This window comes from Triplophysa rosa, unplaced genomic scaffold (genome assembly GCF_024868665.1).
Source record: "Triplophysa rosa unplaced genomic scaffold, Trosa_1v2 scaffold7_ERROPOS2016172, whole genome shotgun sequence".
Taxonomy (NCBI): domain Eukaryota; kingdom Metazoa; phylum Chordata; class Actinopteri; order Cypriniformes; family Nemacheilidae; genus Triplophysa; species Triplophysa rosa.
In genome coordinates this window covers 186,970-199,973 of record NW_026634815.1, presented here as the reverse complement: position 1 = coordinate 199,973, position 13,004 = coordinate 186,970, and the positions used below count along the sequence as shown (strand labels likewise).

Genomic DNA, 13,004 nt, shown 5'->3' with positions numbered 1-13,004 from the left:
ACAAAACCATTGTTTGTAGAGTAGATTTCCTAAAACTGGATCAAATTGATCGTCGTTTCCCATAGTTGCAACAGTTGTGCTGTGTCAGGCCGGTCATGAAACTCAAACTCATAGAGCAGTGCTTTAATAAAGCCACAATATTGTTTATACTTTACGCACATGTTGAATACAATCCAATGGATTGTGTAATATTTCAAGTATAAAGCTAAAAAGTGTCCTTTGTGTGGTAGGAGCAAACTATGAATTATGTCAACACATCATGGTAACACACAGTGGTGAAAATGGCGGAGGAGTTTGGAGCATGTATAAAGATTTGCATCGTTTTTAGAGGATATTCTGTGGATAAATAGTCCTGCACGTAGCCAAACATTCAGCCATGTTTAACCCACTGTTACCATCATAATTCATGTGGGTGATGTTTTGGGTACATCACATGCCTTTGGTTTATCAGCTTTACATGAGTCGAACTATACTGCTAGAGATTAGTGAATGTCGGTAAGTTAGTAAAGCATTGCTGTCTCGTTTTAAAACACTGTTTATCAGTGTTTACATCCTTTTTTCTGTTATACCGTGTGTCTGTTTTAGTCTAGTTGTAGTTGGGTCCCGTCCTAGATCATTTTGTGTGTATATAGCACTAGTGTTTGCTTTGTCTCCAGTTTGTCTTTGTATACTGTTTGATGGTTGTTGTTCATTGTTTGTTTTCTTGCACTGTACCTGCTTATTGCTCTTTTGGATTATATTAAACTTCACACATTGCCATTGGCTCAGGTTTATTTGCCTTCACTCATTACAGAATGCCGCAGATGCTATGGACAGAGTTGAACTTGTGTGTGGAATGGTGTGGAATAGCTTGTTAAATCTGCTTTGTGAACATGATTCTGATGATTGTTTCTCACATTCAAAGCCACACACACACATGCACGCACGCACACACACTTGTTAGTGAGAGCGTTGTTCTTATTACACATTCATGTTTCTCATAGAGTTGCTGTAAAAATGTGCCATGACAACAGATGGACTGCCTGGAGGACAAGATATTTTAAACTACTTTTAGATTTGATCAGAGCAACAATGAATCTGAGATTTCCTCTCTGGGTGAATCTTAAAGGACCAGTGTGTCGTTTTTTGGAGGATCTATTGACAGAAATGCAATATAATACACATAACTATGTGCTCAGAGGTATAAAGACCTGAAGCGTTATGTTTTTATTATCTTAGAATGGGCTATTTCTGTCTACATACTCCGTGGGTCCTCTGACATGGAATTCATAGTGTTGTTTCTACAGTAGCCCTAAACGGACAAACTGTGCTACAGAGCGCGTTTCGTAACTACGTTATCTCATTCGAGAAAGAAGCAAAAACGTGACGACATCTTAATCCTCTCTCGGCCTCCGTGGTGCTTTAAAAGGGAGGAGTGGAGTGAACGGTTGGTTGCAATTCGCAACCTCACTGCTAGATTATTACACACAGCACCTTTAATGAAAACCTGTTATTTGCGTTCTTTTTTTAGTTTGATGTGAAATGATATGATATTTATATGTTCATATGTGATATGATTTTTAAATCAACCTAAATGAACGTACAACAAATCCCATCCTAGTGCAGAGATATATAACAGTTTAGTAATATGACATTTTTTTGTTTTGCTTGTTTGTTTTTGTATTATAGTCGTCATGAGAAGAATTTGGTCATGAGAACGATTCATGTTACAGTCCAAAACCCATTTTTTAAAACATGAAATATTTTTTGATGTGTGGAGACTTATAGTTTCCAGTGAGACAGCTGAAGTACACATGTGCACTGTTGACTCTTGTACTCAAGAACATGTCCACATTTGAAGGAAGGCAGTGCCTCTATATTTATGATCCATAAAGAGGTGCATGTGAGAGCTGGTTACACATTTAATCTCCTTTACAGCTCAGACAAATTCTTCAACACAACAAACTCTCGCAGATTCAATAAGCGTGGAGGAATGCGGGTGTTTATGTGTGTGATTGAAAACAGATGAAATCGTGCCAGAGCTTCAACACAAATGAAAGCCATAGACATCTTTGTATCGGTACAAACATCCAGGGTTCCTCACACCTCATGCTGCAAAGACACATCATGAGGCAAGAACTGTCATGGCTCTGCTTCCTTAGTCATGTTTTTCTTGGTCCTGTAGCAGAGCCATGGCAAAGTCTTTGGTTATGTGTGGAGAGAAACATATTATTGTCCGTTTGACAATAATATACGTTCTCTCCAGTGTCTTGTCATTGGCCCCATTCCTCTCGTTTCCTTGTTATCTTTCCCTGAGTGTTTAATGTCCCACACCTGCCCCATGTCGTTATCCCTCGTTTGTCTTCCCTATATATACCCTCTTGTTTCTTTGTCTTGTGCTCTTGTATTGCGTTGTGTACTGTGTGCGTACGGTGTACTGTGGTCTCGCGTGGTCTTGCTGGTGTTGCTACCCGTGGTCCTGTTGGTGTTGCTACCCGTGGTCCTGTTGGTGTTGCTACCCGTGGTCCTGTTCCTTGTCCTGTTCGTGTTTTGTGAGTTTTGTTCAATGTATTATTTAAGACGTTTGGTCGTGTCATTTAGTTTAGTTTTACTGTTCTTGTTTTCATTTTGCCCCCTCGTGGGAAGTCTTTTGTTTTCTGTTTGTTCTTAGTTTAGTTCTTGATTCATACCCCTCGTGGGTTTTTTGTGTTTGTTCATTTTAAAGTTTTATCTGTTAACCCCATCATTGCCTGCCTGCTTTGGGTTCTTCCCGCACCACTTCGTGACAGAATACACCAGCCAGTTCAGAACCCAGCGGGCAGCAAGATGGACGGCACGGCGTCGTCCTCACGGTCCGCTCAAGCCCGCTTGCTGCTAGGTTTCCGCCAGGGGAACTACGGGAATCGGGAGTTCGCCGGGGCATTCTCGGCGGTGGCTGAGAGGACTGAGTTCAACGAGGCAGAGTTGAAGACGATCTTCAACTGCTGCCTCACTCAGCGCCTCACCCCATCTGAGAAGAGGCTGCTGGGTCCCCTAGGGTTCGCGGCAATGGTCAGGTTCGTGGCCAACCGGGACGATCCCGGGGGTGGGGTTCCACGTGGGACTTCCACCTCGCGGTCGATCACGCCGGAGGGCCTCGACCTGACTGCCGCTGCCCGGGGGGACTCGGTACCCTCCGGCTTGAGCTCCACGGTCCCCGTTCACTCTGGTGGCGCCGGTAGCGAGAGGGAGGGAGGGGATCCGGGGATGATGTCAGCTGATTCCTCCGCTGCGGAACTCCCTCCGGTCCCCACGGATTTGCCAAGGTCGGCTATGGATCCGATGGTGCGGAGAAGGAGGGAGAGGCGCAGCGGAGGAGTGTCCACGCCGGTGCAGCCGGCATCCAGTCCGGTGCGGCCGGCATCCAGTCCGGTGCGGCCGGCATCCAGTCCGGTGCGGCCGGGTCCAGTCCGGTGCGGCCGGGTCCAGTCCGGTGCGGCCGGGTCCAGTCTGGTGCGGCCGGCGTCCAGTCCGGTGCGGCCGGCGTCCAGTCCGGTGCGGCCGGCGTCCAGTCCGTGCAGCCGTTGCAGTCCGTGCAGCCGCGTCCAGTCGGTGCAGCCGGTCGTCCAGTCCGGTAGTGTCCGCCACGTCCGTCCGTGTCCAGTCCTTGTGCTGTCCAGTCCGTGCAGCCGGATCCAGTCCGGTGTCCAGCCGGCGTCCAGTCCGGTGTCCAGCCGGCGTCCAGTCCGGTGATCCAGCCGCGTCCAGTCCGGTGATCCAGCCGGCGTCCAGTCCGGTGATCCAGCCGGCGTCCAGTCCGGTGATCCAGCCGGCGTCCAGTCCGGTGGTCCAGCCGGCATCCAGTCCGGTTCCAGCCGGCTCCAGTCCGGTGATCCAGCCGGCTCCAGTCCGGTGCCAGCCGGCCATCCAGCCGGCGTCCCAGCCGGCCTCCAGCGGCCGTCCAGCCGGCGTCCAGCCGCGTCCAGCCCGTTCCAGCCGGCCTCCAGCCGGCGTCAGCCCTGTCCAGCCGGCCTTCCAGCCGGCGTCAAGCCCTGTCCAGCCGGCCTTCCAGCCGGCGTCAAGCCTGTCCAGCCGGCCTTCCAGCCGGCGTCAAGCCCTGTCCGCCGGCCTTCCAGCCGGCGTCAAGCCCTGTCCAGCCGGCCTTCCAGCCGGCGTCAAGCCCTGTCCGCCGGCCTTCCAGCCGGCGTCAAGCCCTGTCCAGCCGGTCCCTGGGAGACTCCCAGGGCCAAAGACTGTTCCCCCCGGGACTCCTCCTAAGTCCCCCAGGACTCAGCGCCCTCGAGCGCAGCCGGGGACTGGGACTGTTCCCCCCAACCCTTTTGGTCCCCACTGAACTCTTGTTTTGCCCCACCCCCCCTCCCATGTTTGTTTTTCTTGTTATCCACCCCAGTCCTGTAGTCTTGTTGTCCTGTCTACCCCTTGTCATGTTCACCATGTTTGTCTGGTTTTTGTCTTTGTCTCGGTCTGCCTTGTCTTGTCCGTCTACCCCTTGGTGAGCACTGGAGGTGCTCATTAAAGGGGGGGCTTCTGTCATGGCTCTGCTTCCTTAGTCATGTTTTTCTTGGTCCTGTAGCAGAGCCATGACAAAGTCTTTGTTATGTGTGGAGAGAAACATATTATTGTCCGTTTGACAATAATATACGTTCTCTCCAGTGTCTTGTCATTGGCCCCATTCCTCTTGTTTCCTCATTATCTTTCCCTGAGTGTTTAATGTCCCACACCTGCCCCATGTCGTTATCCCTCGTTTGTCTTCCCTATATATACCCTCTTGTTTCTTTGTCTTGTGCTCTTGTATTGCATTGTGTATGTACGGTGTACTGTGGTCTCGCGTGTTCTTGCTGGTGTTGCTACCCGTGGTCCTGTTCCTTGTCCTGTTCGTGTTTTGTGAGTTTTGTTCATTGTATTATTTAAGACGTTTGGTCGTGTCATTTAGTTTAGTTTTACTGTTCTTGTTTTCATTTTGCCCCCTCGTGGGAAGTCTTTTGTTTTCTGTTTGTTTCTTAGTTTAGTTCCTGTTTGATACCCCCTCGTGGGTTTTTCCTTTGTTTTGTTCATTTAATAAATATTATCTGTTAACCCCTTCACTGCCTGCCTGCGCTTGGGTTCTTCCTGCCATATACCTTTCGTGACAAGAACTCTTCCAAGCGTTTTCCAGCCCTCTCCTTATCCTAACTTACAAATAAACACCAAACCGTGAAAGTGAACAATACAACTCTCATCATTCTATGCTTTTAAGTGCCAAATTTTACTTTGAAGAGTTGTGCTGACTTAATATTGTTGATAAATACACAAACAATATAACTTAAATATCTGTGGTAATTTGTTTACACCAATATTTGAGTCATAATAACATAGTAACAATTAATTTGTCCACACCAGTTGTGTTGAGGATTTCAAGACTCCTCGCCAAACATTTAACATTTCATCGACAAGTTCAATCTGTGTGTTAGGTGTTTCAAAAGATGAAAACAAAATTGTTTATCGTGGAACGTGAGCTGTGAGATTTGGGACTACATGAATGATGCGTGTTGTATTAAGAACACACTCAGGTTATTTTCAACCCATGCGTCGGGTCAAAAAGGGACAAATCCAACCGTTGGCTGAAATTAACTCAGCAAAGGGATATATTTGACGCAGCATTTGGAAAGAACAACCCAGCATAGGTTAATTTACAATGCAACGGTTGGGTTCGTGAAAATAACCCAACATTTTTAGAGTGCAGCATTGCTGAAACTGCGTTGAGGCTAACTCATTCCCAGCATGCTTTTCATGGGACTGGATACGGAGAGCAAACCTGTTATTGTGTTTTAATCCAAATGAGAACAGAAGATGACTTGGTAATCTTTCATATTCTGTTTTCTATAGGTGTTTTAAAGAGTTTTGGTTATGTTGGAAGTTAACACTGTGCAGAAGAGAATTTGCTTATGTTGAGCCTCTTCAAGAACGCCCACTTCTTGTCGCCAATGGCCGATTGTCGCCAATTGAAATGAATGAGATCATGACGCTCCCAATTGCTGGTGGTGTGAACAGGGCGATATAGCCAAATGCAAATTTAACACGCTCAATACTTCACCAAGAATTTTTAATCACTTTCATAATGTTTTTTTTTATAATAGATGACTGCAATAATTTATTTTCAAGATTGATTCAAACATGTTTTAAATAATGAGGACATCATTAGCAGTTTTAGTAAAACTGATGAATATGTAATACTGCGCATATACTTGGGAAAATGCTTCTCGCTAGAGTTTTTCTTTCTTTCTAGCGGTATGGAGGTACATGACATCATATTTTTAAGCTGTTTAACTAACGTCTTTCCATAGCTCCCTGTATTGCATTTTTTAAGCACATTTTAAGCTTATTACCAGTAAAAAGAGAAAAACACTTTTTGGTTCATTCATTTATGTTAATTTATCTGGTTAATTGATTAAAGTATTGATAAAGAATATCCATAGGTACCCATGTGACAAACTTCACCTGTGGTCACTCTGCTCCAGCATTCACGTGCTCTATACATTTCAATAACGCTTTTTAAGTGAGACTTAAGGGTCGACTTATTCTTTCAAAGCTGAGGCAAGGCTTTGATAATGCAGACAGAAAGGGGATAATGTGACTGGATATTCTGTGTGAAGTCTCTTTGGCCACTGCAGGAGAGAGACCTCCGGCTGAATGACCTCTACACCATGGATGGTTTATGACAGTGCTTGTTTTAGTGCACTGGTGGTGTATGTTCTTTCTGAAAAACAACATTAGCAGAGATGCAGGAATGTTTCGTTCGTTCCTTTCAAGGGCTTAGGAGCAGTTGGCAACAGTTTGGGTTTATTACTCCAAAGAAATTGAGATTTTGAGAATTTATTTTAAAAGCTCTCTTACAATGTGCATCCTGAACACAAAATACAGGTTATCAACCCCAAGATTTCATGCTTCTTTCTATACAGTAACTATTTGTCTGTATTGGTGTTCAATGTAAATGTTCTTCTATTTAAAAAAAGGTAAAATAACTGAATCAGGTCATGTAAAGGAGATCAAGCATCGTCAAGAGTCTGATTGTGACATCAACACACTAGCTTCCGAAAAACACCCGGTGGATGTCCCTTATGTTTTTGCCCCGTTTTTATCCTCAAATACAAACATTTAAGCAGGAATATTTTGTAATTCATGTAGTTCTTGTTTTCTGTTGACAGGTGGCAAAGCATCCATGTCACCCTACATAAGTGATGGCGGTATTGACAGCGCACTGGAGGAGACAGTGTGTAACCCACGTACAGCCTCCATCGGTAGCCAGGATGACACTAACTGTCCCCTGGAACTGGAAACTCAATCTCATCCAGACCCAACTGTACCCCAACTCCTGGACAGTCCTGAACCTCCTGTGCCCTCAGAGCTGAGCAGCCCACCAGTACCCATCAACAGTCCCGTCCGGCCCACCACCCTGCCTATGAAAACATTACCCCGAGCCACCAACACCCCCACCTCCATTACCAGAGAGAACGGTGGGCCGCCGTGCAGAGACCCTGAGGAGGAGGAGAGAAAGCTGATGGAGGAAGAGCTAAAGAAGTGCATCGAGGATTTTAGGAAAATACGCATTCCCGAACTTTTCCCTGACCGCAAAAGACACTGGCAGAGTGATCTGCTCAAAAAATACAATTCATAATGTTTTTGACTGTAGGCTTCAGAGACAAAGTGTAAAGCAATTCACTGCTGTATAGCTCTCAGACAAAAGACAAATGAGCTCTGTTACAAAACTTAGACAGCAAAAGAATCTTGTTCAGAGTAAAGTGGTTGCAGAAAATGCAATCCCATAATGCATTGCAAATCCATAATGCTCTGAACATCCAAGACTGCGGATTCTTTATAAACGTATTCATTCAGTTTTCACTTAAAACATTAACTACGATTTAGTAAGCGTAGAAACCCTTTTTTGGTGTATTGATTACTATGTGATGTTTTTTATAGTTTTAAATACTAAGTAACCTATTATAAGTTGTAATGTGAATTTGAGCTCTGCTTAAATATTCTTTCATTCGTCCGCGCTCAGCTCCCATACAAGACTGCAAAAGTCATTGTCAATTCATTGTTTTAGAACCTCCGCATGTAGCTTCTACGTTTTTCTTGTTTTAAATATAACATAAGAATCAAAAAGATATTTTTGCAATACAATTGTTTTGACGCGCGCACGTCTGATGACATTCTCACGTTTTACCATGGTGTGCGCAACACAACAGTTAGTGCATGAAGTGAGCTTTTACAATTCTGCTCAGAAAACAAGATGAGTAAGACTCGCAAACGAAAAAGCATTTCGATGCATTTGAATAACAAACAGCATAGTTTTCATGCCAGTCTGCCCTAGATATGACTGTATGCTGCTGTTTTGCTTGTTGTTAGTTTTTATTTATGTAAAGGTAACATTTTACATTTGTTAGTTAAGTTTTTTTGGAACGATTTGCGTTTTGGATAACAAAAGCAAGTTCAACACAATGTTAGTTGTACGCTATAAAAATGTAATATTAGGATATTCTGGATATGCGACGGCCCTGGCCCTCAAAGAATCTGATCATTTTAGCGTTTTTAAAACCATTAATCTGCTGAGTCAATGTTTTCTGTAAAAAGTTGTAAATATGGGTATATTCTAATAAGTGACAATTTCTGATCTTTTCTTATAGTTGTTTGTCTGTAAGAGCCACAAATAGAGATGAAAACAAATAGTTCCTGCAGATTTAGACTTTAAACATGTGTGAAATATGTTGTATTTCAGATTTAGTCAACTATTCTTTACAAGTCTGATAAGGGTTCCATGAGAGAAAGTTTAACAAGGAGTCTAGATGGATCCCAATGTTTTTGGGTGTGGATAAAGCCAGAGGGAATGCATTCAGTGTTGAAAAGCACAAGTTAAAACCGTCTGTCTGAAACACTCATGGCTCAACAGATGAGTTTACTGCTATGATTTGAAGACGTGAAGGTCAAGGATCATTGGTCTTTTATTGGATATGGAATCAAATTCCTTTTGAAAAAGGTGTCTTAAATATTGAGCATATTACATGGCTCCTCCCACTTTGAAAACAACCAATAGCATTAAGTTCATCTCAGTGCATAGAATGATGAGGAGTGCCATATAAAACTGTTGTTCCATATTGATGAAAGTTAGAGGCTCATATCTCCTAAATGTTTTTATGTTTACATTTTTATGGCATATTCATACAAAACATCTCATTTTGGTTTCATGGAGACTGGACTTCTGGTAGTCTACTTTACACGGTTTAGTACCCTAAAGATAAGGTTTTGTAAATCACGAAAGATTTTCTTCAGCTTTGCTAAAGAATTAAATCTCTGTTCTACGCAAAAGGAATAAATGCACACACTATTGGATTTTCAAATCATCGATGTTTATTTGGCTGTACGTTTAAGGTTTCCTACAATATTGTGTTGCCCTGCAGTCACTGTGTCAAGCGGCATGTCTATTAATAATAAAATAACCACATGCTGATCAATCTTTTGAGCCTCAAGCACAAACAAAACCAACTGACTGACTTTTGTAGATTGTAGAATCTTTTTTGGACATTTCAAAGTGTCTTTGTTGTGTTTTTCATCTCGGTAGTTGTCAATGTAGAAGGTGACTATAGCTCTTGTAAGTGTGCATTGATTTTAGGAAGCTCAATATGTTTTAGTCCTGTCCGTGTGTTTGCAGGCAAACGTTTCCCTTCACAAATGTAAATCTGTCTGGTTTGATGTTGTCGCTCATTACAGATGATTGCCGTATCGGCTCGTTTCTGTGTAATTGTGTGAAGAAACCGCTGTCAGTCAAAAGCCTGCTGCACAGACGGATAACAACAGCCTTTCATTCTCATTTACTCACAAACAGAAGCACACAGAGAACTATGAGTCTGACACAGTTAACACAGAGTGTGGACAAAACACAAAGGAGCATCATTCAGAAAGCAGAGTTATTATCTCCTTTAGTTTGAAGAACTTTATTTGGGAAACGTACAATGAAATACTAGACAGTCAGACATCCCTTCTTAAAGAATCAAATGTGCCATGTCATAATAATAATAATAACTGTGCACTTAGAAAGTCTTTAGAGATGAGGTATTACTCATGAAGATTAAATTTAATCCGGAAATCCATCCCACACAAAATAGGTAAATTGTGGCGAACAAATGAATTCGGCACAAATATGAAGTGTACAAACCTTGACTTAGTGGCAGATAATCGAGGGTCATTTTCTCTGTGCTGAAATAATACTGAAATAGCAGTGCTTTTTAATCAACAAGCTCTTTTAATGCAAGACATTTAATAACACAGAGTATCTCCAAATCTGATTTAATCACGAGTTATCCAAACAAGATATCTCATGACAGTTTATAACCAATAAAGCTTTGTTTTGTTCACACAGTAGTTGTTGAGATTCTGTCGGAGCTGTAGTTCAGTGTTCTGTGCACATGCTCCAGAAATACATGAGTTTAAAGCCCAAAAGCACAAGCCAAAGCTGTTGAGAAGCTGCCGAGCATCCCTACTGAACTGAATGAGTTTAATCAGATACAAAGACACTACAAACATCTAAACAGATAAATCAGCACTATATTAGATATTCAGGTCCTGTCTGAATAATGCCAAACGAAACAAAGTCTCTACTGTCACATCCTTTCATCATGAGTAGCGAAACACATCAGCGTGACACACCCTCCACAGATGATGTTTAGAAAAGCATACTACCATACTAACAGTATTATTTCTGGAGTACATATACAGTAAAGATACCTGGATGACAAACTACATTTAGAACAAATGTGCAGTAAAGAATCTCTACACGACCTCAGATTAAATCACCATTACTGAGATATTAACCTGGATTATAATGTAAACAATACACACGTTGTACTATTGTAAATAACCCAGCGAAAGTAAGCATGGTATTAAGGATGATTAATCATATTGTGATAATGCTATATGCACAGTTAAACAATTGACGACTTCTGGTTGACAATCCAGCATGGTTTTATTTTAACTTCATCAATGTACATTGTTTTAAGTAAAATTGCAATAATATCATGTATTCAGGCCTTATTTTTATATTTGTTTATCTTTACTTGAAATACATGCCGCATGACAAACAATGCCATTCTACGCCTAAAAGTGGAATGCAGACTTCATGACATTAAAGGGGTCATATGGCGTGAACACGTGTTTTTCTGTGTCTTTGGTGTGTTATAAGTTGCTCATGCATGTATTAGACACGTACAATTGCAAAAATGAAAGTGTGGGAACAAAAGAGTCATTCTATGTAAAAGCGAATGCTCACCCAGACCTGCCTGAAACACCTCGTGTAGCCACACCCCCACAAATCTACATCAGTTGGTGGTCTGATTGGACTAAGACCGCCCAAATGTATACGCAAGTAAGGTGGGCGTACCTGTCAGTACAACTGAAGAGGAACCTGATGTTCCAGATATGGTCAGAGGCGTTACATTTCCCTCACACGCTTGCAGTATTCCACCAATCACTACGCACTGGTTAACTGGCCAATCATAGCACACCTCGCTTTTCAGAGCCATGAGCTTTGTACAAAATGCACGCGTTTCAGAGAGGCGGGGCAAAGAGGAGATACAAACATGCACGGTGTGTGGAAAATGCAGCGTTTTTCCACCTTAAATCATGCATACACATTACATTACATCTAAAACAAACCATAATATTCCTTTTAGCCGTGTCATATCACCTTTTTAAACACAACACAAGACAAGACCCAGAGCATGAGTCCAGATCCAAATACAAAAGACAATACACAGTCAGGATCCAGACACAAACATGGCTCTACGATCCTGTCACAGGAAACTGACTTACACAACAGATCAATTTTAGATCTCTTAGATAAAAGAAAAAGCATTTCAGCTTGACCGGTAATATGAACACAATCAGCTTGTGGTTCTCTCTAGCAAGATTCTATAATAACTGTAAAGACGTATATGAGTGTGTTTGCACTTGCTGAACACCAGGTTTAAATGCCACCTGCTGAAAAGAGAAAGACTTTTTCTGTCATGTCAACTTTCTATTGAGTTTTGTTCTTTTTATATTGAGCTCATGGTATTTTAAACCCAGGGACCTATAAACCGAACACAAACCTTTCATCCTTTCACATAGAGTATATAAGACATGTTTATTAAGCCGCGAGGTAAACAGCCTAATAAACATACTGGTTTGGTCATTAATGCTCAGAAAATATTGATTATGCATTGTTTTATTTTTCTCTAAAGCAGTTTTTAGGAAGCCAAGTCATGATGTTTATTGTGCTGCGTTAAAGGTTATTTATAACTCTGCACAATTATACTGGATAGTTTGCTTCTTCTTGTAATTTTTTTGTGCGCTGACATTTAAGTTAAAAACAGGTATTATTAAATCACTTGTATTAAAATATTGCTATGGTGGGTGTCAGAGCTGGGTTAAATGAAAGTGTAATAAAAGAAACAAAGGGGGCAAGACAGTGTGTCAGAAGTTGATCTGTTCTCCTTTCTTTCCACAACATTAACATTTCCATTTGCATCATTAAAACCCAAGAACTAATCCAGTGCTGCTGCTTTAATCTCCTAATACAGAATCTTTTCCCCGCTCTCTCTCTCTCTCTCTCTCTCTCTCTCTCTCTCTCTCTCTTCTCTCTCTCTCTCTCTCTCTCTCTCTCTCTCTCTCTCTCTCTCTCTCTCTCTCTCTCTCTCTCTCTCTCTCACTTTCACTTTAACTGTCCTTTATTTTCATGACAAAAACTGTACATTTGTAACATTTAAAAAAAATGTTAACATTAATCTTTCATATTCTCTCCTTCCCCCACTTTCTTTCTTTCATCCTTAGGGTTAAAGTTGTAGATTTACAGCTTTAAAGTCAAATGTTTGTTTACAGCTTTAAAGTCAAATGCTTGTTAATAGGAGGCGCTTGCATATATAACAAACAGCTTTTCTATGTAATCAGGAATTAATGTTTTCATCTTGTGAACAATAGCCTTTCATTGCAGGAGGGATCTCATAAAGACTTTGTGT

At 42.1% G+C, this 13,004-nt stretch overlaps 1 protein-coding gene across 1 annotated transcript; it reads left to right on the top strand.

Annotated features, from left to right (window-relative positions):
* Positions 1-456: 456 nt before the first annotated feature.
* On the top strand, positions 457-10,357 carry LOC130551239 (BTB/POZ domain-containing protein KCTD8-like). Its single transcript, XM_057328794.1, has 2 exons — positions 457-495; positions 7,164-10,357. Exon 2 carries the CDS (start codon positions 7,178-7,180, stop codon positions 7,631-7,633), a length of 456 nt encoding a protein of 151 aa, XP_057184777.1. The 5' UTR covers positions 457-495; positions 7,164-7,177; the 3' UTR covers positions 7,634-10,357.
* Positions 10,358-13,004: the final 2,647 nt, after the last annotated feature.